Here is a 23,407-nt window from a genome sequence, read left to right as displayed (position 1 = left end):
CTGCGCAACCTTCTGGCTCCTGATCGCTTTGAGCAACTTTTGCGCAAAAACCTCCGATGGAACCGCGCGCCTGAATGACGCCTATTGTTTAATTTCCCCACGCACGCAGCCATGAAGAGTCCAGGAAACAGTTTGAGATGTCATTTGTTCATGCTGTTTCTTGCAGCGCAGGCATTTGCGGAACAAGGTGAGTGGATCCTCAATTCTATCACGGGTGACCTTTGATAAAAGACGGACTATGCTAACCTTCACACAAGTGAACCCACACTGTTTACACTGAGGTCAGGCGAGTGTAATCACTGTACCAATTTAGTTGTGTGACTCTTGTGCGTGGTTCACAAACTACAATCCGGGGACAACCTGGGGTTCCCTATGCCATAACTTGGAGGTGAGGTAAAATAATTTGCAATCAAATTTCTCGCATGTCAAATGAATTTTACTCAGTGGAATGACTTCATATATTGTACACTTTCTGTAAATCCTATAAACTTAATATCACTTCTCAAATTTATCACTGTATAGAGAACAATTATATTTATTATTATTATATTATAATTAATTATATTTGATTATATTATAATTATATATTTATTATATATTTATTATGAGAAGAATCCCTTAGCTCACTACTAACATTTTTAAGGTCCCATTTTGTTTTTGAAGTAGGGACATATCTTGCATGCTGTTTTTAGGGAATGGCATATATGCGGCAGGCAGCTAAAAAGCAGTTGGCAGGCCATAAACAACCTCCGGCCATATTTTGGACATCCCTTCTTTAGACGCACGAGAAACTGCATCATTCTTGTTTTCTTTTCTTCTTTTATCTGCTCTGTTGTTTATGACCACCATCGGGAGTCGCATAGCCAGCCATCTCGCTCATAGTCTTTTTCTCCTGTGAGACATCAAAGCTTGCAGTCGTAAAGTTTACCGTCAGTCAGGCCCTGTAAAGTTAGTTGAACGTTTCTAGACCATCTTAAACCGTCTAAGTGTTCCCGGCCCGTGTCTGAGTGCTGAGTGATGGCCCCTCTGGGAGGGAAAAACTACAATTGTGCTATGAGGCCACGCTCCCCCGATAATCTCCTTGTGGTCTAAGTAACGTAAAGAGCACATCTGGGCAGCCGGGCCCCCCAAACTCGCACTCCCTGCCCTCCTCTACTCCACAGGGTGCCCCCCCCGCCACTGAGACTCTGTAAACTCATTAAGCCCCCAATTGAAGCAGTTTAGTCGGGAGCCAAGTCTCAAGCATTGTCTCCCATTTGAGATGTCTGTTTGTATGACCTTTGACCTCCCAGCAAGTCAATGGTGAGGCAAACATCAGCTTTTAAGAGGCTGTTTAGGTTAGCAATAAATAACATAAATAGCCCCCAGTCAATCCCCTCAAATCCCCCAGTGCTTGTTTTGCTCCAACAGGGAAGGTAACGAGTTTTTTTTTCCCAAGACAGGGGAAAGAACATCCTGTTCTTTTTGTTTAGATTGCAAAGCCGACTGGCTTCTGACTCGCACAGGTGGTGGCGGACAGGAATGGAGCGTTCTACAAAAGACTCCCATGCAGAAAGATGAACACACAAAAAAAGTGTTCCCGCCTTCAACTGTCCATTTTTGTGAGAAAAAAAAATCTCAGTATCTCACCTATAATGTTTAGAGCTGAGAATTTTTCGTTTCTGACATCAGCACACTTTGAGGAATTAATAGTGAGCATCATGGTGACTTTTATGATCTGAGACTTTCTCACCTGTAGGAAAAGATCAGTGGCGGCAGTCAAATCAAGACAAAAATGAACTAAGAATAATTTCCTGTATATATCCTCAGCGCCTGAGTGTTTCTCAGGGGGCCATCGTACATTGCGGAACCCTTACCGGAGCGTCGACTTTGACTCCACCGAGATCCAGAACACGGCCATCCAGGACCTGGTCTGTGACCAATCGCTGGCACCGGGCTGGTACCGATTCAAGATCAACAACAAGCCGGCCGAGATGCCGACCAGCTGCGTGGAGGCATGTCTGAGTTGCTAAGTCTCCTGTTGAGTAAAAGACACAAGTCCCAACGCCATTGTTACTTTTTGCTCTTTTGTGCAGATGAATCATTGCGGGACGCAGGCGCCTGTGTGGCTGTCGCTGAAGGGCAAGTCCCTGCCGGCGCCCGACGAAGTCCTCCACTTGTCCGCCTGTGCCACCTGGCAGTTCTTCCGCGGTAGCACCAAGGACTGCTGCCTCTTCCGTATCCCCATTACCATCCGCAACTGTGGCGACTTCCTGCTCTACTACCTGCAGCCCACTCAAGGATGCATGGGGTACTGCGCCCAAGGTGTGGGCCTCTGCTTCGTAGTCCCGTCGGGGCACTTCGGCCACGCGTGCGTAACCCCAAACTCTCTGCTGTCCAGTCGCTTCTACTTTGGCGCCCGGATTCTGCCCGTCGGGTGAGGTGGAGGTCAACGGTCGGTGCAAAGGTGAGCTATGGTGACCCGTTGCGTTGTCAGACACACGTGCGGCCGCTCTAATCGTCGGCTTGCCGACAGCTGCATTGCCGACAGCTGCATTGCCGACAGCCACGTCACCGTCGTTGATGTCTCGGCCCCTCATCGACTCGGAGCTCATTGGCCACGGCGTCTACTTGAGGTGCTCCTTCGTCCCGCCGCCTTCCAGTCACTCGCTCGGCTTCCACGTGGTCTGGGCACGGCATATCGGCCACAGCATGAAGGCCGAAATCCACCGGGAGTCCACATTGAAGACCTTCTCGCTGGTGGAGATGGACGGTGCTCACTTCAGACTAGGAGAGACGGTAATACTTGCCAGATGTTGACGGATGACACTGACCCCTCACAGCCAGGGTTGAACCTTCGCACTAGGGAGGTTATAGCAGATGCTGCAGCTTAGCTATGCTCTCCTCACTCAATTTGAGTGCCACACAGGACAGCAAGTCACACCCAAAATCTGGACCAAAAAAGTAACGTATTTTCCGGACTATAAATCAATTGCGACTTATAGTCCGGAAAATACGGTAATTCTCAGAGAAGCTGTGATGGAGCCGTTTTTCAAGGTAACTACGGCCGATGTATAAATACTCGCTTGATAAATGAAGACTGTCAAGTGGGTTCCGCAGTAAACATTAAAGTATTGCCACACTTGCTACGCGCAAGGTGGTAATCTTCTTGTCAGTCTACGGAAAACGAGCAGCGACACGTTTTGCTGGTGTCACCGTTGCTTCCCTGGAGGAGCAGGAAACATCTCTTAGCATTACGCGCACTGTTGATAACCACATGATCATGTGTTTATCGCTTCATTTCCTGGAGCGATTACTCGTCACCAGCAAATATGAAGACGTGACACAGAAGTGAGTTCGTCCCCGCAGCTGTGGACCGCCGGCTCGCCATGTTTGGGCTCTGGGGTGGGTGGGATTAGTCGTGTCTGGAACATGCTCCGGTGGGCCTTGATTGGGGAACAGGGTCCAAGGTCAGTTTAATCTTGTTACTTGGCTGCAGGGAAACTGTCTTGATGAATGACAAACACATTGTCAGGTCCCAGGGAGGGAAAAAAGTGCATGCGAGACCTCACAAGTCTAAAATTGTTGACGTTTGTCTTGCAGTTCTTGTGCAGCGTGTCCACATTCCGAGTCAACGTCAACCACAGTCGATCCTCTCCCAGGGAGAGTGAGGCTTTCTACGCCGGGCTGAAGGTGATCAGGCCATCTGGTTAGAATTGACGGCAGAAAGGTAGCAAAGCTCAGTCCGCTTCTTCTCTCAAGTTTTCTGTGGAGTCGCTTCACATAGCGGAGAACGGCGAGGAGCACGAGGTCAGAGTCCACAGCACTGTGCCGCTCCCCTGTTACGACCTCGACCAGTGCGGAGTCCCCCTGATGCTGGGTGTGCACGACCCAGGTGAGATTACAGTCCTGGCTAAAAGTTGGAAAATGAAAATTTCGAACAGCCATTTAATTCCAGTATAGCAGCCAGACTGACGCAGTAACATTGAAGTTAAAAGGTAAATACAACTGAACTGAGTGATTCTTTCACAAACCAACAGCGGGAGCCCACATACCACATATTGAAGATTATTCATTTAGATCATAGGTGTCAAGGCCCGGGGGCCAGATACGGCCCGTCACATCATTTTATGTGGCCCGCGAAGACAAATTGTGCATCGACTTGTATCAATATTAAAATTGCAAATTGTCTGCAACTTTAAAAACTACAGAAATTGCCAGCAATTTTTATTACCATTCATCTTTTAACTCTGCATTCCGGATAAAACTGAAGTCACAGACGAGATTTTGGATACAGATTTATCGTTTCTTTTACTACACCAGTGTCAGAATTATGATGGAATAAAAGCAAGCTATTATAGAGACATCAGACTTGTATATCATGCTAATTATGTGCTAAAATGCTAAAAGTGACCCTCCCCCCTCATCCCCGGAACAACCTCACCCTCTTCGTGCTTGCGTCCGCAGATGGCCTCGGACACGAGGTGTCCAATGTGGCGCTGTCCGCCTGCCAGGTGCAGCTCCGGCCGACCGCCTGCAGGGAGGGAAGCTGCGGCCAGGCATCGTTCTTCATCACCGCCGTCACTGACTTCACGCGCGATGGAAACCGGATCAGTTTGATCAGCTCCCTGCCCCAAAACAGCACCTGGCCACTATGGAAGCGCTACATTCCAGCAGCGCTCAAAGTGAGTTATTATGCAAGTTTGGTACGTGAAATATTGAATTCTGGTCACCCTGGACAGGTGTGGAGACGCTTCAGGGTTTTTGAAGGGCCTCCAAAATACTTTTCAAAGTGAGGAGGTCCTTGAGAAATGCTTTGGGATCACTGAAGATCACAAAGGCGACTCAATTTCATGTGTAATTAGAGTCCAAGTAAATTAAACAGCAGTATTCTTTGTTTACATAGACACAAGCTATAAAGTGCTTCATGAGACTTTTCCAGAGCTAAAGTCTGGTACGATCTTCTTACATAATCATTAGGTTTGGATTTGGCATCCCGTTGCTCTTGAGACAACTTCTCCATCTGTCTTTCATAAAAAATAACATCAAAGCCAGGGGTCAAGATGTCATGGGGCAAACCCCCTCTGTCTTTGTTCTCCTTCTCCTGCTTCTCCAGGTCACAGTTCAGGATGTTCCCACCTCCATCTGCTACTCACTGACAGACCCACATGTCATCACGCTGGATGGCAGGTATTTGTAGGACACAGAGACGTTATCAAAAGATCCATTCAGCAGCTTTTTCTCACAGGCACTACGACAACCACCAGACCGGCACCTTTGTGCTGTACCGCAGCCTGGCCAGGGATTTTGAGGTCCACGCTCGGCAGTGGAATTGCGGGAGCCTGCATCATGCCGCGGCCTGTGGCTGTGGCGTGGCAGCACGGGAGGGGAATGACGTCGCCGTCGTTGACATGTGCAATGGCCAAAGACAGGAAACGAGGCCAAAGGTCACCGTGAAAGTCCCTGGTGGGGAGCGCAGCGATGGCCGCCGTGTCCGCGTGTTGGAATCTCATCAGGGGAAGAAAGTCACTGTAGGTATCTTTGGTTTCATGGTCTTAATTGAGGTCGTCACCCGCGTTGTCCTATAATGAGTCACGTTGGCTTCTCCCACTTCCGTTGCAGATTATCTTCCCCTCCGGAGCCTTTATTCGAGCCGACGTTGACGACTGGGGGATGAGCTTGTCCGTCCGGGCGCCGAGTGTTGACTACGGCAACACGCAAGGGCTCTGCGGCACCTTTGACGGCAATATCAACAATGACATCCATGATGACTTGCATTCGTTCATAGAGCACTGGAGGTGAGTCACATGATTATTTACCGTCGCTGTGTTTTGGGGGTTTGACTCACACGGGGTACATGTTTGGCTTAGGATAGCTCCCGGTGAGAGTTTATTTGACAAAACGCCCCCAGATTCGAGGCAAGAAGAAAGGAGACCTTTCTGTGGGTGCCAGAAAGAGTACCGCTCTGAAAAAAAGCATACATCTTCTCAAACCCCTCCGTCTGACTGTCACGCAGAGGACAATGTGGATTATACATCTGTGTTTCCCTCACTGGACACCACGATGGAATATGTCAAGCGTCTTGAAAGAGAGCAAATCAGCCCCAACGTCTCATTCGGTCATTCCTCGAAGGGGCGGGCCCATCATTTCAACGTCCGCAACGAGTTCAGAGATGACCGTTTGCTATCTAACGACAGCAGACAGACAATGTCGGCATCTCAAAGCATCAGCCAGGCTGACCTACAGCATCTCGCCTACTTTTTCCCAGAGGATCACCTTGTAAAAGCTCCGCTACAAGTCCAACTCAGGTGGCCTACGTCGAGCGGCCTGACCTCCAGCAAAGCACTGGAGCTGTGCCACGTAACTTTGTCCAACTCTTGGGTCGGCACCGTCTGCCGTGGGCTGCTGGGCCGTCGCCTTGAAGAAGCTGTGAATCTCTGCATCCTGGACCTACAATTAAAGGATAACCGAGGCTGGGACGAGGCAATGCTACCCTACCTGAGCAACGAGTGCGAGCGGCTGTTGCTGGAGAACCGGGCCCAGAGAGACAACGAGGCGCTGGGTCACCCAGATGAGATTCTGACAGCGCTGCGCTGCCCCAATTTCTGCTATGGCAACGGAGAGTGCACAGAATTTGGCTGCCAGTGTCACCCAAGCTTCAGTTCTTACGACTGCAGCAAAACCGTCGGTGAGTGTCTTCCATCACCATACTTGGAATTGAATGTCCTTTATTGACAGAAATTCCTGTCTCTGCTTCTCATTGGAGAAGAGCAGCCAGTAGAGCTACTTAACCTGGAAAACGGTGGCCTCTGCGACCTCAGAACATTTGACTGTCAGAAAGTACGGGTCTTTGGTCTGGGCTTTATCGAATCACCTAACCTGAGCTGCCACGCCACCAGATTGAAGGTGAGTGACCTTCAGGTTCCACAGCTTAATGGAGTTCACTGCTGCTACAGCTATCATCGTGAACTCAAATTGATGGAAACACATCGGATCAGGGTTTACTGTTCCGGGCTGCGGCACTGTCAAAACATGGAAATCATATTCATATCTTGTCTCTCCAGTATGTGACTGGCGCTTGGCTTCCAGGGGAAAAACAGAGAACGAAAGCCACTTTCCTTAGCTCCAAAGCTTTGGACTGTGGCATCCCCTCGTTGAGCAATGCAGACTTTATGATGGATGACAAATCGTACGCACGTTGGGAGATCAGGGTAAGACTGCTTTATATCCATAGTTTGTCCTCTATGCCGTGTTAACCGTTCCCCATCTCTTCTCCTCAGGTGACCAACGATGGCTCCCAATACAGCCTAGCCAAAGTGCTGACGATCTACGACGGGATCTGTCAGGTGTGCGCAGGATCTCGCTCTGGGATGTGTCGATTAAAGGTAATTTACATGAAGAATGGAAAGCCATATCTCTCAGTCTCGTGAATTGCCGTGGCGGACGATGACCAGGGGTCCACTGATACCAAAAAAGACATCGTTTGCCCTTTCCCAACACGTAGCAGCTCCCAGAGAGTGCAGGCCAGGCAGGCAGGCAAACGGGCAGTCATGGATTCATCCAGGTGCAGGCCAGGCAGGTAGTCATGGCTTCATCCAGGTGCAGGCCAGGCAGGCAGTCATGGCTTCATCCAGGCGCAGCCAAGGCAGACAGTCGTGGATTCATCCAGGCGCAGCTATGGCAGGCAGGCAGGTAGGCAGGCAGTAATGGCTTTAGTCAGGCGCAGACCAGGCCAGTGGTTCTTAAACTTGTTGGAGGTACCCAACCACAACAGTTTCATACGCACATTCACCGAACGCCTCTAGTGAATTTTTTTTTTTCAAATTCTAGACATGAATGATTTTTATTGGTGCACAGAATGAGCTGTGCATGAACATCATCTTGTTCAAAGATCAAAACTAACAAAATTATGTAGGTAGTTGTCCCTGGAGGTTTTACAGAACAAAAGGTCGCCCCTACCCAAGCTCGCCGCAAGCTGCAAAACAAAAATGTAGCTTTTGATGGACTTTTTTTATGTGAATGTCTTTGGCAGGAGCGGACGTGTAATATTGACGGAATGTGCTTTGCAGAAGGAGACTCCAATCCAGGAAGTCCGTGCCTTCTCTGTGACCCGGACACCTCAAAATTTACCTGGTCAATCAACCAAGGTACAGTGTTCAACAATTTAGACTGTTGGTATTTTAACAAGAAACATTGAATTGACACACAATGGTTTTGCGGGCCACGTACAATGATGCGGCGGGCCAGATCTGGCCCCCGGGCCTTGAGTTTGACACCTGTGTGCTAGAGTCACTCGCTGCTTCCGCTGCTTAAAGACAGACAACAGGAGATCTTACTGTGAGGTCAGCCCCACTGGGAGCCTCAATTAGAAGATGAAAGAGGCCCAGGTTTAGCTTTCCAGGCGTGCACCTGTTGTTTGACCACCACAGGACGTAAACGACATGCTTGATCATGCTAACACTTACCAACACTGACAGAGTCTGAAAAAAAAAAATGGATAGAACTCTTAGATATTCTTTTTTCCCAGTCAACCGGCCGCCCACCTTCCATCGACCTCAGGGTGAGCTACGTACATTCGCCGGAGAGAACTTTGTCTTCCAGTTGGCTGCATCAGACCCTGAAGGCTCAGCCCTGCTCTTTGAGCTGGTCAGCGGACCAAACGGTGCCATCCTCTCACCAGCTGGGCTCCTTATTTGGAGGGTCCCATCAACATTCAAAGAGGAGTTGACTCAGTCAACCTTTCACTTCACACTATCAGATGAGTGCAATGCCCAAAGCACCTTGGCGGTTCAGGTCCATGTGGTGCCGTGCGGATGTCAGAACGGAGGCACGTGTGCAACTGATTTCAGCTTCCCCGCTGGCAGTGGAAAGTATCTTTGCGTATGTCCTGATGGGAAACAGGGCGACCTCTGCCACGAAGATGTCGATAAATGTTTATCGGCACCTTGCGCCGAAGGAACGTGCACTGGCACCGATGGTGGCTACAAATGCAGTTGTCCCGAAGGGCTGACAGGTACCAGTTCCATTCTGGGGTCAGTGTGGTGTGGTTTACTTGAACTTGCATCTTTCTGCAGGTGAAACGTGCCGGGAAGATATCGACGAGTGTGAGCGGACGCCTTGTTTTCCTGGAGTCCACTGCCTTAACAGTTATGGTTCCTACAACTGTGGCCCTTGTCCCCAAGGCATGCAGGGAAATGGTACACAATGCACTGGTAAGAATGTTTAGAATCTCACAAGCTTTATACCCATAAGTTGTTCAAAACATAATCAGTTTCATTCATAAAGCAGACATGAGGCCACCCACCATCACGCCCACATTGGCGCCAAGAACTGTTATCCACGAGGTTAAAGAAGTCCTGATGCAGAAGCTAACTTCACCTCGCCCGAGCGTCCTGTTTGCCAAGATGGTGCCGCGAGCAGAAGCTTTTGGGCTGCCACAGGCTCAACCCACAACCCGGAGGAGACCTTCGGGAATCAGCCCAAATTCTGGCTTGGAAATTGATACAGCCGGTGGGGGAATCGCACGTGACCCTGTCGAGGTTGGGCCGCCGAAGAAAAGCAGTTTGATGCATAACTCGGGAAAGCTAGCTTCAGGTGAGGAACAAGGGGTTTGATTTGCTGGCCTCTGGTAAAGGTTTTAACGCATGTGTGTCAAACAGAAGGCCCGGGGGCTCTTAAGGGAGCTTTGGTCTCTCGCTCTTTTGTTTTCTCTACCCGTCACAGCAACGTGCAGCAGCAGGCCTTGCTTCCCCGGGGTCCAATGCATCAATCGACGACCACCGCACGTCGGCTACGTTTGTGGCCGATGCCCGCCCGGCCTTCACGGCAACGGACGAATCTGCATGAAGAGCGCCGAGGCGGGTAAGGAAGAAGAACACAGTTGGATCCCGGAGGACTCAATGCTATCATCTGTGCTTCCTCAGCGTTCAATCACCTTTCACATCAGCAGCAGACAGCAGGCCAAAGAACCCGATCCAGCCTCCACTTAAGCGCCTTGCCTTCCAGAGATAGCCTCAAACGCTTGTCTGTCGCTAGCGATGCCAAACTACGTCAGGCTTTGCTTGTAGGAAGAGAAGGTGGTACCGGAAGGAGGGAGGTGGACACTGTCGACGTCAGAGCAACAAGTGCTTTTTCTAACGCTGCCACCCACAGAAGCAACGTCACACCCTCCAAGGGCTTTGGGGTCACAGGCCCAAAAGTGAGTCTCATCTGGATGAAAGCTTCACATTATTCCTCCACTCAACTATCTTCTGTTTCTGCTCATGTCGTAGCTGTCCCAACAAGCAACTCCACCATCTCCTCGCCAAATCACTCAGTCTGGCCTGGCGACAAAACCCAGACAGACAGCGTCTACCCGGACCAAGCCCTGGACGAGACCTGCGTGGCCTCTCAAGACAACACTTGGATCGTTGCCTGAGTTCATGGCACCGTGCCCTGAGCAGCCATGTTTTCCCGGTGTCCGCTGCAGTACAACATCGGACGGCGGTTCCCGCTGTGGCCGCTGTCCCGTCGGTTTCACCGGGGATGGCAAGATGTGTCGAGGTGGCTTTGAGCTTATTAATTATTATTGAATTGATTAGCCCTTCTGTTTCAATTGTCCTCTGCTCATGTGTTCCAAGCTGTTTGCAAGCACACGTGCGGACGGAACATGGAGTGCGCGGCTCCCGACACATGTCGCTGCAAGGCTGGTTACGCTGGTTCGGACTGTCAAACCGGTAAATGACTAGTTGCCTTTGAATATTCCTTATATTCAAATTGTCACATTTGAGGCAACCAAACCAAAGCACGTGTTCAGCAAATTGAAACTCACTCACAGCAGAAAAATGAAATGTTCTGTAATATTGGTGAACCAAAAGATTAATATTTAAAACTGATTTTTTTTCTTAGCAATTTGTGAACCACAGTGCACGAATGGAGGGACATGCGTGGCTCCGGGGGTTTGTCAGTGTCCCGACGGCTTTCATGGAGAGACTTGTCAAGAAGGTAAAGATTGATTTCATCATCTGGGCCCCACAGAACCTCCTGACTCATGAATGTGCGTAGCTGTGTGCAGGCTACCATGTGAAAACGGAGGCACGTGCACAGGATTGCAGACGTGCTCGTGTCCGTACGGTTTTGTTGGCCCGCGATGTGAGACCCGTGAGTTTGCGGCCAATGGAGCTTCTCTTCGTTACTTGGATGGATGTTGCGAGCGGTATAGTGGTAACTTGACTTATGAGTGCTGAAATTTAAAGGTATTTTGAGATAAGAGTGGCCTTTGGATAAATATTTTATGTTGTGGTGGGCTGTAACCGATTGATGGCGTTTGAATTCATTTCTGTGGGAAATATTAATTTGGTATATGAGTAAATTGAGTTCCGTTTTGAACAAATTAAACTTTCAAGCCAAGGTACCACTGTGCTATGCGTCTGATAAAACTGACTCCGCCATTTTCTAATGTTTGTGCTGTCGGTCGCAGTGGTTTGCAGCCGCCACTGTCACAACGGCGGCCGCTGTGTCTCTCCAGACAAGTGCAGCTGTCAGCCTGGTTGGAGCGGACCTTCCTGTGAGACTGGTGAGCTTGAAAATTTCCTTACCTTGCTGTACTAGACTGGGTGCAAAACGGTTGGGAATTTCAACGTTGCCGAAACATGTATGGCGAGGCACCACATGATGTGGCTCAAGCCTTTTTATTTGGCACAATTGAAAATTTTACCGTCCAATGTCCCCATGCTGATGTCGGCTTTCTTTAGCTCTTTGCGGTCCGGTCTGCCTGAACGGCGGTTTGTGCATCCGACCCGACAGCTGCGAGTGTCCTGGCGGTTTCTACGGTACCCGGTGTCAAAACGGTACGTGGTATCGGGACGACGCGTGTTCCTCTGCTTTGGCTGCACTGATGCCATCCCACTTTCTGTTTGCAGCCATTTGCACACCGCCCTGCAAGAATGGCGGTCTGTGCATGAGGAACAACGTCTGTTGGTGCCTGCAGGGCTACACCGGGAGACGCTGTGAACAAAGTAAGTGACTGAAATGATTCACCAAAAAAAACATCTTACTTGTGTTATTTTCTTTTTTAAGTACAGAAACAAGGAATTTGTACCTGCTTGCTTCCCAAAATCGTCTCTCTCCGTTTCCTCAGGCATATGCGAGCACATGTGCATAAATGGCGGCCGTTGCGTTGGTCCCGATGTTTGTGACTGTCCATCAGGTTGGCAAGGAAAGAGATGTGACAAACGTAAGAAGTGATGTGTGTGCGTGCGTGATTCGTACCATTTGTACATGCACGGTGAATTTATCAGTGTTTGTTTTTTTTTTTGTCCTCACAGCCCGTTGCGAGCAGAAGTGTCTAAACGGGGGCGAGTGCGTGGGGCCAAACACCTGCCACTGCCCACCGGGCTGGCATGGAATGTTATGCCATGTTCGTGAGTATCACTAACAATAAGCACTTTAATTGTTTTTTTTAATACAATTTTAAATACGGGTCATTAATGAACGGCACAAAATTGCTGAACAACAAATCATCATTAAGTGCAGGAAAACATTTTCATCTTCATGAACCAGCGGTTGCATTTTCTGACTCCTCTACATGGCACTGACAGTTTAAAGAAAGGGATCTATGAAATGATGCCATCCAGAGGCCTCAATAGACATTACAACTAATTCACGAATCATTTTGAAGCTTCGTTATTCATTAGCTCAGAAATAGCAATCACAAAACCCATTTTTTGATAAAAACAGTTCATTCAAAATGTTAATATTTTTATTATTGAGGTACTATAATATTTGTGCACGTGTGTGCCATCCCTCAGCTCATTGTCAACAAAAATGTTTGTACGGCAGCCGCTGTGTGAGGCCCAATGGGTGCGCATGTCGCAGCGGATTATCTGGCGCTCTTTGCTCAAGGAAGGTAAGAGAAATTTAGACGTTCTAATTTCTTGGGCCTTGTTAAAATGGCTAACTTCATATAGCCACACTGATGAAATGATTGCCTAACTGACCTGAACTGACACCATGATGAAAAACAAAAGGTTTGCATTTTATAAAGAAAGAAATTAAGAAGCATTTTCAGTGTTTTCCGATAAAATATGTCATGAAATATCTACCAAAGTGTGAAGGATGTATAGAGAGTATATATTTTTTTCTTTTCCAGCTTTCCATCTAGATTGTGGTGAATATGCGGTGTCAGCAAATCTTTATCCTGGGCTATTTCCAAGTGACAATCTGAAGAGCACAACTTGGGCTCCTCATAGAATAGAGGCTTCCCTCCATTGCTTGCTCAAAAAGGCTGGAATGACGTTGGATTCTGCCCACCCAAAAGGAAAATACAATTCCTGACAACATCACCTTTTTTAATAATATTTAATTTAAAAGGGTCAGTATACATTTCATTGTGAAACTCTGTTTTCCATTTATTTATTTGTTGTTGGCATCACAGTTGTGTATATATCTTAATCCAGTGGAAAGTATGATAGCTTTGTGTAAAATCAAAATTAAGAATAACAAATAAATGCTCTAAATGTCAATATTTGGATGTGGAATTTGGGAGTTGTTAGTAGTGTATAGAATGAAACAAAATTTTAATGAAATACATACCGACAAATGAAAAATGTGAGAAATAAATATTTTTGCTGTGCTTTCAATTTTCTGTACTATTTTTTGTTTAATTCCTGTAATGCACTTGGTGTTAACATGCGATTAGCATAAATCAAATTTTGCTGCATTTCATGTATTTGCTATTTCAAGGAGGACCTAAAACGTTATAAAGTGTATAGAATGAAACAAAATTTTACTGAAATACATAACGACAAATATAAAAATGTGAGAGATAAATATTCTTGCTGTGGTCTTTCAATTTCCTGTACTATTTTTTTGTTTAATTGCTGTGATGCACTTGGAGTTAACATGCTATTGGCATAAATGTCATTTAGCTGCATTTCATGTATTTGCTAATTCAAGGAGGACCTAAAAAAAAGTTGTGCTCTTTGTGATTATTACGGCGTGCCGACTCTGCAGTGCAGCAGCAGCAAAGAAAGCATTTGACTTTGCTGGTCAGGTTCGAGGCCAGCAGGTCTCAAGGAAATAAGGATTAAAAGCTTAATGAGGCCACATTAGCTCTGCACCACTTCCACGGTGATGTCCAGTCAAGGATGAAGGCTAAGGACATTACTCGTTCCTTTCAAGAATAATCCTGCCGTATGAGTACACTTGTTGCGTCACTTGCCTTTTTATTGGCAACGGCATTTTAGGCCGAAGGTCTCATTCTATCTGCCCCTGCCACCTGGTGGCGAGAAGATGTTCAACAACAACCGCCGGGCATTTTTAAAGAAATTTGATATTTTCAAGACACACGGGATATTGTGGTCAATAAATAAAATAATAGACTCCCTACTTAATGTAGGGCCTACATTAAGTGGAAAATAATATTTATTTCAGCCTTTTTCTGTTCATATATTGCCAGCTATAAAAAATATTAATTTTATTGCCATATATTGTCGAAAGAAGGTAGGTTGCACAAAATGCCGCCAATTCAAATTCCAGGCCCGCCTCCATTATTGCTAATTGATGTGACTATTTCTGTTAATTTGTGCATTGTGTGTGTGCGTGTGTGTGTGTATATGTTCAACTCTGCCCTCTAGTGGTTTTTGCTGGCGTTGCAATGATTCTGTTTCAGTTTTTTTTAAATAACTCTCACACGTCACATCTGTCATCAACGGCTTTTGTTTTCCTTGTCACCTGTTAGTACACACCCAATTGTTCTGTTGGCTGTGTGCAATATGCAGATTAAATTAAAATCTCATCTAGATTGTGAATCACATCCACAAGTGAATTAGCTGGATATAAAAGACTACATTTAGATCTTTTGATCTCAGTCTTGAATGCGCGGCAGTCTTCAGTAAAAATAAAAGAATATCAAATAAAGGCCTTTTTCTTGTGCCTTTTGTGCAATTTTGCAACTCAGTTTTCAGCACCACTGAGCGGTTTATTTCCCCTTATCCTGCAGATTTGACTCAAATCAGCTAAAAGGTAGCAGGACTCATCCATGGATATTTTTATCCTCTCCAAAGATGGCACGACGCAAGGTGGCGAAGGGGAGGGCTGTGGCCATGCTTCACAGTGGCCACTGACAAGCCAAGTCCAACTGGACTGCTCACTCAGAAGAAGGCCCGCAGCTTGATACATAAGCTTGAAGGCCGTGGAAGACTGACACACTTGTTGACTGAAGCAAACAAGTCAATCCGTTTCAAAATCGGTAAAAAATTGGACGAGTTACAAAGAATTTATCGGAGCCATACAGAGTTCCCTAAGTACAAGTGAAAGCAACGTACCTCTACTGACAAAGATGGTTGTGTTGAATGCAGCCGACATCCTCCAACCAGCTGGACACAAGTTCTTGACAGCATCAAAGTCCTCCCAAAAAGAGCAACTCCTTTTTACGATCACGTATGTTGTGATAGCTCACTTTGAGAACAACTGGCTTTATTTTTGACCAGTCTGGTTTGGAAAGTTTATACTTTCTCTCCAACCAACCAAATTTTTTTTAACATACCTGGTATGAACAGGTGTTCTACTAAGGACCCTTTGCACAAAACTAGAAGTAAGCAGACTGATGATTAATAATGATAACAATGGATAAGTCTTCTCTGGTGTTTTCCTTTTGTGTGCATTTCCTTAAAAATGGCAGCTGGAAACTGAGCATTGTGGGTAAATCGGGCAAATCGAGCTAAAAAAAAAAACTCACTCCATGTAAGGTAGCAGCATGTACCGCTCTACTACCGGTGGCCGCCCATTTTGACACAATAAGTAGAAAGCAGGTTCAAATAAAAATGTCATCTGAAAAGTACCTGCAACCAGTCTCTGTAAGCCAACGTTTATTTCTCACATCTTACAGCAAAACAGGTGTGTGTCAACACACCCACGCGCGCGCGCGCACACAAGCACACGCACCTGTCTTCCCTTCTCCGCCGCGAGCTGGCGACCCAGAAAACAGCCGTCATTGAGTCGAAATGCTATGCTGATCCGGAGCGGACCCTCGCTCGGTCACCGGATCAGGAGCAGCTGCTCGGCCACTCGGTTCTATTTTCACCCTGAGGATAAAGTGATGTGCACGCTGCGTTCACACGTCAGGCTGCCAGGATGAAGTCCACGAACAGCGAACCCACCGAAGGCTTCGCTTCCGACCCAGACGAGTGGGACAGCGAGAGCGATGGCTCGGACAGCAAGTCTACCGGTGCCTGCAGCCCACGCCGCGGAGAGGAGCCGGAACGGGCCACGCGGAGGAAAAGGCGGAGACGCGGCAGAGAGGCGCCGCGTCTGCCTGGTGTGAGTAAACAGAGGCAGGCGGCCAATGCGCGTGAGCGCGACAGGACGCACAGCGTCAACACGGCCTTCAGCACCCTGCGCACGCTCATCCCCACCGAGCCTGCCGACAGGAAGCTCTCCAAGGTGGAGACGCTGCGTCTGGCGTGCAGCTACATCTCACACCTCGCTAACGTGCTAATGCTGGGGGAGGAAAGCCGCGACGGGCAACCGTGCCTTCGCCACCAGGACGTCGCGCACGGCCCCGTGCAGTGGAGCGCGCCGCCGCTGCGGGCAATCTGCACCTTTTGTCTCAGCAACCAGAGGAAGCAGGTCAGTCATGGTGGGACGACCCACCTCGGAAGACGCTCGAACTAAAGAAAGTGCTTTTTTTTTTTAAAGGGAGGGGGGGCGCACTACTTACACGCAGTACTTGACGCTTATTACCAGGAAAATTGGTTGGAAGTATAAAGTGCACAAGAATCAAATGTCAGTAGCCGACCCGTTTTGATAAGTTGCCACAACGGAAAGTTTTTTTAACCCAAGATTACACCGGCCCGCAAATATATTTTTAAAAAAACCACACACACACATATTGTAAGATATTAATTTTTTAATACCATAACATTACAAGAAAAACCACGGTTGGCATCCCCTCTCAAATAAAATATAAACTAACCTGGACTTAACAAAAAGCTGTACATAAAAAATGCATGAGCGTAAGTAACAATACAATAAGAAAAAAACCGAATAACATACAGCAGAATGTTGTAATTAAAATCTATTAGCTCCATTCACATTGGCAATTAGCAAACAGGAAATAGTTTTGTTCCTTCAAGCGGTTAGTAGAGTCAAATTGTCTCCAATGGTGCCAGAATTATAATTCCAAACACAAAATGGTGGATCTTAAATTGGCAATAAACACACGCGTTAAGTATTCACGTTGACAGTCAAAATAATTCCTTTCAAGGGAATATTTTGCATCTCAAGTTGTGTCATGTCTGTGCAAGTGCATTCATGTCGCTGCTGTCCCTTTTTCCTAAGACCCAAGAATGTTCGCTGTCATCTTTTCAACATTTGATTGAAGTAAGTTCTTCTGTTTTTTTTACATAATTACAAATTACTTTTATTTTTTTGTCTCAGCAGCTGAGAGACAGTGGGAAGCGTTCAACTAAAGTGTAAAGCCTCTGACCCACATGGAGCAGTCGCACAAGTTTACATTTGTACATAACTATATTTATTAACTACATTTAGAAATGTGAGGAAAAAAGAAAATCAACACTGGAAAGCACTTTGTGTTGCCATCATTTGTGCCTGTCAAGCAACCTGTGTTTTGGTTGAACTGCAACATGAGCCCGTGTGTAAGGTTGCACTATTTTGGTCCCAGCAAACCCCCGAAGCAGCTACGGCTGCAACGAGTACAATTTGATCAAATCCCCGTAATGTTGACTTTTGCACAAAACCTTACTTTGACTGGCACGCATATTTCAAACAGATGTGTAACCCTCCTACAAAATGTTGCACTACCTCAAACTTGTTTACCTCAACATCAAATGTGTAACATTAATGTATTGTGTCACACAGCAACTATTTTTCTGCAAAATAAATATTTTTGTACCATAAACAAGTGTCATCATTCAGCTGGCATGTTGCATGAGTTGGGAGAAAACTTTGAATTTCCTCACATTGCGTATGTTGCTCATCTCCATCAGAATGTTCCTTTGGTCGACTCAAAACACACGGCATCGTTTCATAAGCTTTATTTCATAAAAAAGTCAATTGGTTTACATCAGATTAACGAAAGTAGAAACCAATAATCTGATTGCTGGCGAGGCAATATATAGGGCGTGTCTTTCAATGGACTAACCAGTGTGGCCACAACACACGGGACAGGTAAAAAAAAAAAAAGGCGGCGTTTGAGTGAGTATGAGCCAAAATGTCATGTTTAAACTGGAAGGGGCAGAAAAGAAATATCAAGACAAGAAAAAAAGAACTTTGGCAAAAATTTGTCAGTTGGCCTCACAGTCTTGTGGTAAAGTGATGTGAACTCCGAGTAAAGGCCGGAGCGAGCAGAGGCCACAAGATGACACGGAATGTTTGCTGTCCAAATTAGAGGGCACTACAAGAGCGACAACTGAGGCGGACAATCCACCAACAGTTACAAAGAAGGACCGAGCCCTAGGGGAAAAAAAAGGTTTGAAAATAACGTGTGCGACTTGTGAGGGAACTATACCAGGAGGTAGAAAAGTCAGAAGGGCATCGACATTCTACCAATCCCATTTCTACTCGTTTGAAAATAAAAAAATAAAGGTGCGGGTACGCAAAGGGGGCGAGGGGGGAAACTCATCTGGCAACTGAAAATTTCAGTCTGCTTCCTCTTCATCCGATTCAGACTCTGCAGGAAGAAAACATAAAAGTCAAACTTTGGGTAACTTGATCGCAGCGTTGAGCAAATTCCAACCTCTGGCCCGCCCAATATGGATTTTTTTTTTCTTCAGGTTAATGCTGATATTTGAAAACGTCAAGGTTCGATACAATTCCCACATTCAACTGATGCAGCGATTGAAGGAAGTTACGATTACGCTGCGTGGATCCGATTGTTTCCGTACAAATGATTGTATTCCGAGCATTTTGGAGAAATTAAATGTGAACAAAAACGTAAATTTTGCACCATCGGCTACGTGAATGACTTCACGAGTGTCGCTTTGTTTTCTCACCTTCTTCTGCATTCTTCAACCACTCCACAAACTTCTTCATCTGCTCGAGGAAGACGCTTTTCCCCTTGGCGAGGTGGGCTTCGGAGTACCACTTAAGGATGGCCTCTTCGCTCAGGACATCCGCTGAGGAAGAGGGAAAAGGCGGAAAAATCACACACATGCTGATGCTGGCAACAAGAGACCTTGACAGAAAAAACGGAGTAAAGAAGTGTATGGATATGAGAGGCTGTTGACGGCCCCATTCATCGGCTGCACTAGCACATTACACCGGCAGACTCTCCACGCTTCACTTTTACGCCACAAATACATCTAGTATTTCGTCACAAGCACCGCACGTGATCAAATTATCAATCAATAAGTGCTATAAATAGCGCGACTTCGACTGCCTGAAATTTCATAACGCCGCAGCAGACTAACACCATTGTGTGTGATAAGTTTGAGTGTTTTTTTTTTTTTTTTTTTTAGACTAGCAAAAGTAGGTTAGATACATTTGAGGAGGCATGTTTTGTCAAAAATCGATTACTGTAATGCTTTGCCGCAGGAGGAAGCCCATCAGCCACGGAGCTTTGCATGCATTAATGTATGCCGAGTCAGCTTATCATTTTTGCATTGCAACACAAACTTTTCCCATCAGCTATGAAAAGCTTCAGGAAGCCTCAGACTGATACATTGGCACGCCGTGACGAGTGCCATATTTACAAGCAATTTCAAATCACAGCAAATCCTGCATGCAGACCTTTATAGAGGAGCACCACGATCTTCTGGAAGGCCTTCATGAAGTGGATGTTATCGTAGCAGTACTCCTGGATCTTCAGCAGCAGGCTGAGCTCAGAGAGACCCTGGGAGGTGAAGGACTTCAGCAGAGGGCTGTATTGCTGCGGAGAAGAGAGCGTCATGTTGATGCTGAACAAGCGCAAACCCCAAAAAAAAAACAAAAAAAAAACAAGACAATCGGGTGCAGGTAACAAACCTTCAAATGTTTGATGGCTTGTTCGGTCACCAGCTCTTCCTTTTTATTCCACTCCACAGAGCTCATCACACAAGTCCAAATGATGCTGATCATGGCTTGCTCAGAGAGGTTGGCCTTTTTCATCTCCTCCTTGGTGAAGGCAATGATCTGCGGTGGGGCAAGAGACGGCCGTGTTAGCGCCAAGCGCGGGCAACCAGCAGGGAGTCGGCTCGCCTCGCCTCTTTGAGTGGGTCTCCGCGGGACATCTGCTCCTGGAGCTCCTTCTGCAGCTCTTTGCGGGCGCCGATGGATTGCTGGTTCCGGGCAAAGTCGGACAGCTCCTTCAGCCCGGCGTCAGTGAAGTACTTGGAAAAATGCTCGCAGCTCCGCTTGTTGGCGGGGAAAAGTTCCTTCCGGGGGAAAAAGGCAGCGGCGTCAGAAAACACGAGCGCGGAATCTTTTGGCTTTCGGCTAAAACGTTTACCATCAGTCTGTTGTCCATGCCCACTTTGCGGAGACTGCCGGCGACAGAGTTGATGTCCTTCTCATTGATCCAAGACTTGAACAACTTGACAGCAAAAGCTGCGGACACTCCTGCACACAAGAGCGCACCGCTTACGACGACAGTCCCGCCCGCCGGCGGTCGGCGCGCCACGGCGGCCCCTTACCCTCTTTCACGAGGTTTTCGTTAAAGAGGCTGCTGAGGATGGAGGCCGATATGTTGCCGTTGGCCAACAGAATGCCAGTCAGCATGGCCAGCTTGTTGCGCTCGGACTCAGTGAACCCTTTCAGGAACAGCAGCAACTGGGCACAACAAAACGATGCTCTTACACAATTATACGATTGCAGAGAAATGCCATTTGCAGGCAACATTGAACATCGCAACATCTCTCACGGCGTGCGCCTTTCTCAACAGTCAACACCAACTTAGCTTTTCAAAATTAAAAAAAAGGTGCTTACCTTCTTGATTTCCTCCTCAAATCCCTTTTCCAGGTATTTGTAGCGCCTGATCAGCTTGTTAAAAACCTGAGGGGGAACATTTGGAGTAAGCGCTCATAAGGATGAAAATATGCAAGAATTTTACAAACTGGAATCTTTTTCTAACAATTTACAGTACTAACCCATTCTAAAAATTGATGCTTGGTGCCAAACAAGCAACCTAAATTTAGTCGGAAAATGTATTTCAGTATAACCCTAAATTAATTATCTAGTTACGAACCGTTGATTGGTCAATTTTTTTTTGTTTAGTGTTGCAAGCAAAAAGTGCACGCAAATTTCAGATGAAAGTAAGATTTAAAGAAGAGCACTTAAGGTACTGGAACGTCCTCATATGGGCGGCTGTATTTATGTTTTGAATACCACAATACCTTTATAATATTCTTTTTCTCTTCACTAGACAGGCAGTTAGCATGGCGGATAATTGTTCACGAGCTGTGACTGGCAACAAAAGCAACCCTATTGTGATCACCTCCAAAAGAGAAGTGCCCGTCAGAGGTTAAATGGGACATTCCACAGTACATTTTATAATGAAACAGCCTTTTGGATGAAAGGTGGACCATCTTTGACAAACAAGTCCAGTTACAATGATTCAAACCTTATGAATCTAATTTTGGAATATTTGTAGAAATCCCCACGTTAACTTCTGAATTGCAATTATTTCATCTTAAATAGACCGGGATGTTTAATGAGACGAAATGAACATTTTCCAGCTTCTCAAGGTAATGCCTACCTGAGCATATGCTTGCATCGTCTCCAGGTCTTCTTGTGCCGTAAAGAGGCAAAACTCTGTGCGGGTCATGTCGTCAGACAGAGTCCCTCCTGGGGCTGCAGGAGAACGCAAAGATGATTCAGAAACAAACATCAGCTCGACGCGAGGATTGTTGTGAGCGCGTCCACATGACGTACCCAGCATTCCACCAGCCACCAGGATGTCAAAGAGTGTCTCGGCATAGCGGCGGTAGTCAAGCTTGGCGCCGGAGGCATCAAGGAACTTCGCAACCGCCTCCAAGTCAGTGCCAGTTTGATTCAAGCCTTGTACGATACTTTCTTGAAACTGAGTAGGATCAAACCTCTCCTTTTCATCTGAAGAGGGAAAGAGAGCACATGTTAGGAAGCGGGGCACACCCAAACGAAGCATAAACCAAAGTTTGACCAACCTCTTTTCCTCGTTTTGAAACGCTGGCCTGTTAGCGTTGGCTTTTGCTGCTTTTGATTATTCATAAAAGACACCTTGAAAAAGATGAGACTGGGTTTAAAGAGGCTGAAACGTGAGGGGAACCAAATTGTTTCCAGGTGCGTACCCGACTACTTGCAACGTGAAAAAACACAAAATTAAATGTTAACAACTGTCAAAAAGCAAGACATTGTACGGTGTTACAATGAAGCAATGTCACGAATATAGCAAAAGGAAGCGAAAGTTTCCTTCATACACGGTTGAACTGGATTATACCTGTCTTTAGCGGACTATATATGGCTTTAGCTGTTAGCTTTAGCTCCCCGAGGGGCCTTACCATGCGCTGAGCTAGCACAGGTTAGCTGGGGCCTCGAACCAGCTCGTTAATCTCAGCAACAAAACTGACAGCGGACTGATTTCGTGAAGCGACAATTTTCTTTAACGTGCCTTTTCACTAGGAAAATGTAGGTCAAGTGTCACCTAGCATTCTGTAAGACGTACCAGGCAAGTGAGAAAAATCCCTAAATTGGGCTAATTTAGCGTAACCAGCCTTCGAACGTCGCCCATGACGGCAACACGAATGTGAGACTACGATTTATTTTGACGCCATCGGATCACATGCCTTGTCGTCTTTAACTACGTGATGACGCGTGACACCAAACAAAGTCAACACACACGCGAATACTCACCGAAATGAATGCAGATAAAAAACGGTTATGAACCAGAGACTCGAACGGAGCGTCGCGAATGTGAGAGAGCCCCAAACAAAAAGACCTTCCCGTTAGTGTTGGCAAGTGAGTGAACGATTCGTTCAGAAAGAACGAATCATTTCAGTGAACGTGAGTGAACGAATCACTTCCTAAAGTGATTCGTTCTTTTTTTTTTTTTTTTTTTTTTTTTTTTATTGAACGTTTTACCAGGTAAGCCAATTGAGAACACTTTCTCATTTACAATGGCGACCTGGAGGCAAGGTGTGTGAAGTGTCTTGCACACAACGACATGTGACCGTGACAGAGCTGGGATCGAACTGCCAACCCTCCGGTTACTAAACGACCCACTCTACTGCCTGAGCCACAGCCGCCATATAACTTCAACCAGTAGGTGTCGGTAATGCCCATTGAAGCTGGTGCCACCTCGCCGTAAAACAAAACGAAGAAGAAAATGACGTAACTTCCCGTTCACGAACGAGTCGTGAATTGCATTTCCCGTTCACCAACGAACGAATCTGTGAGTGAACGAATCACTCACTGAGTGAATCACTCACTGAGTGAATCACTCACTAAGTGAATCACTCACTGAGTGAATCACTCACTG

General features: G+C 46.6%; 3 protein-coding genes and 1 long non-coding RNA gene across 8 annotated transcripts; 2 read left to right on the top strand and 2 right to left on the bottom strand.

The window, feature by feature from the left end:
• Nucleotides 1-13,795, top strand: si:ch211-246m6.5 (von Willebrand factor D and EGF domain-containing protein). 3 transcript variants are annotated; one of them, XM_037266529.1, is made up of 32 exons: nt 1-187; nt 1,810-1,994; nt 2,076-2,304; nt 2,381-2,446; nt 2,531-2,778; nt 3,583-3,672; nt 3,742-3,874; nt 4,447-4,664; nt 5,096-5,169; nt 5,228-5,510; nt 5,602-5,777; nt 5,850-6,667; nt 6,749-6,885; nt 7,044-7,190; nt 7,260-7,364; nt 8,012-8,126; nt 8,507-8,992; nt 9,054-9,191; nt 9,265-9,573; nt 9,703-9,840; nt 9,903-10,177; nt 10,251-10,521; nt 10,599-10,694; nt 10,867-10,962; nt 11,023-11,118; nt 11,438-11,533; nt 11,712-11,807; nt 11,880-11,975; nt 12,098-12,193; nt 12,285-12,380; nt 12,768-12,865; nt 13,109-13,795. In XM_037266529.1, exons 1-32 carry the CDS (start codon nt 112-114, stop codon nt 13,118-13,120), a joined length of 5,595 nt encoding a protein of 1,864 aa, XP_037122424.1. In that variant the 5' UTR covers nt 1-111; the 3' UTR covers nt 13,121-13,795. The 3 variants fall into 3 exon arrangements, with proteins under 3 accessions (XP_037122424.1, XP_037122433.1, XP_037122414.1); XM_037266538.1 differs by having other exon boundaries at nt 6,746-6,885; nt 9,268-9,573; XM_037266519.1 differs by having other exon boundaries at nt 6,746-6,885.
• Nucleotides 11,425-16,257, bottom strand: LOC119132587. Of its 2 annotated transcripts, XR_005099912.1 has the most exons (4): nt 16,119-16,257; nt 15,904-16,043; nt 12,059-12,155; nt 11,425-11,964 (listed from the first exon to the last, which is right to left on the bottom strand). It is a non-coding gene; the product is annotated as an uncharacterized LOC119132587 (long non-coding RNA). The 2 variants fall into 2 exon arrangements; XR_005099910.1 differs by lacking the exons at nt 11,425-11,964; nt 12,059-12,155 and having other exon boundaries at nt 15,514-16,043.
• On the top strand, nt 16,039-18,149 carry si:ch211-246m6.4 (transcription factor 15). Of its 2 annotated transcripts, none has more exons than XM_037267918.1 (2): nt 16,039-16,587; nt 17,401-18,149. In XM_037267918.1, the coding sequence occupies exons 1-2, from the start codon at nt 16,093-16,095 to the stop codon at nt 17,434-17,436; spliced, it is 531 nt and encodes a 176-aa protein (XP_037123813.1). In that variant the 5' UTR covers nt 16,039-16,092; the 3' UTR covers nt 17,437-18,149. The 2 variants fall into 2 exon arrangements, with proteins under 2 accessions (XP_037123813.1, XP_037123804.1); XM_037267909.1 differs by having other exon boundaries at nt 17,398-18,149.
• On the bottom strand, nt 18,003-22,892 carry bzw1a (basic leucine zipper and W2 domains 1a). Its single transcript, XM_037267850.1, has 12 exons — nt 22,783-22,892; nt 22,077-22,149; nt 21,826-22,002; nt 21,650-21,744; nt 20,881-20,946; nt 20,589-20,724; nt 20,405-20,514; nt 20,160-20,330; nt 19,942-20,088; nt 19,708-19,846; nt 18,972-19,094; nt 18,003-18,649 (listed from the first exon to the last, which is right to left on the bottom strand). The coding sequence occupies exons 2-12, from the start codon at nt 22,138-22,140 to the stop codon at nt 18,618-18,620; spliced, it is 1,260 nt and encodes a 419-aa protein (XP_037123745.1). The 5' UTR covers nt 22,141-22,149; nt 22,783-22,892; the 3' UTR covers nt 18,003-18,617.
• Nucleotides 22,893-23,407: the final 515 nt, after the last annotated feature.

Source organism: Syngnathus acus, chromosome 2 (genome assembly GCF_901709675.1).
Source record: "Syngnathus acus chromosome 2, fSynAcu1.2, whole genome shotgun sequence".
Lineage (NCBI taxonomy): Eukaryota > Metazoa > Chordata > Actinopteri > Syngnathiformes > Syngnathidae > Syngnathus > Syngnathus acus.
The sequence above is the reverse complement of the archived record's forward strand: the minus strand, read 5'-3'. Positions and strand labels throughout refer to the sequence as shown.

Coding starts and splice junctions, on each gene's coding strand:
- si:ch211-246m6.5 (XM_037266519.1), top strand. CDS start 112: ATGAAGAGTCCAGGAAACAGTTTGAGATGTCATTTGTTCATGCTGTTT. Junction 10,963..11,022: donor TGGAGAGACTTGTCAAGAAG/GTAAAGATTGAT, acceptor GAATGTGCGTAG/CTGTGTGCAGGCTACCATGT. Junction 12,194..12,284: donor AGGAAAGAGATGTGACAAAC/GTAAGAAGTGAT, acceptor TTGTCCTCACAG/CCCGTTGCGAGCAGAAGTGT.
- si:ch211-246m6.4 (XM_037267909.1), top strand. CDS start 16,093: ATGAAGTCCACGAACAGCGAACCCACCGAAGGCTTCGCTTCCGACCCA. Junction 16,588..17,397: donor TCAGCAACCAGAGGAAGCAG/GTCAGTCATGGT, acceptor TTTTTGTCTCAG/CAGCTGAGAGACAGTGGGAA.
- bzw1a (XM_037267850.1), bottom strand. CDS start 22,140: ATGAATAATCAAAAGCAGCAAAAGCCAACGCTAACAGGCCAGCGTTTC. Junction 21,745..21,825: donor GGTGGCTGGTGGAATGCTGG/GTACGTCATGTG, acceptor GTTCTCCTGCAG/CCCCAGGAGGGACTCTGTCT. Junction 20,331..20,404: donor GCATGGACAACAGACTGATG/GTAAACGTTTTA, acceptor TTCCCCCGGAAG/GAACTTTTCCCCGCCAACAA.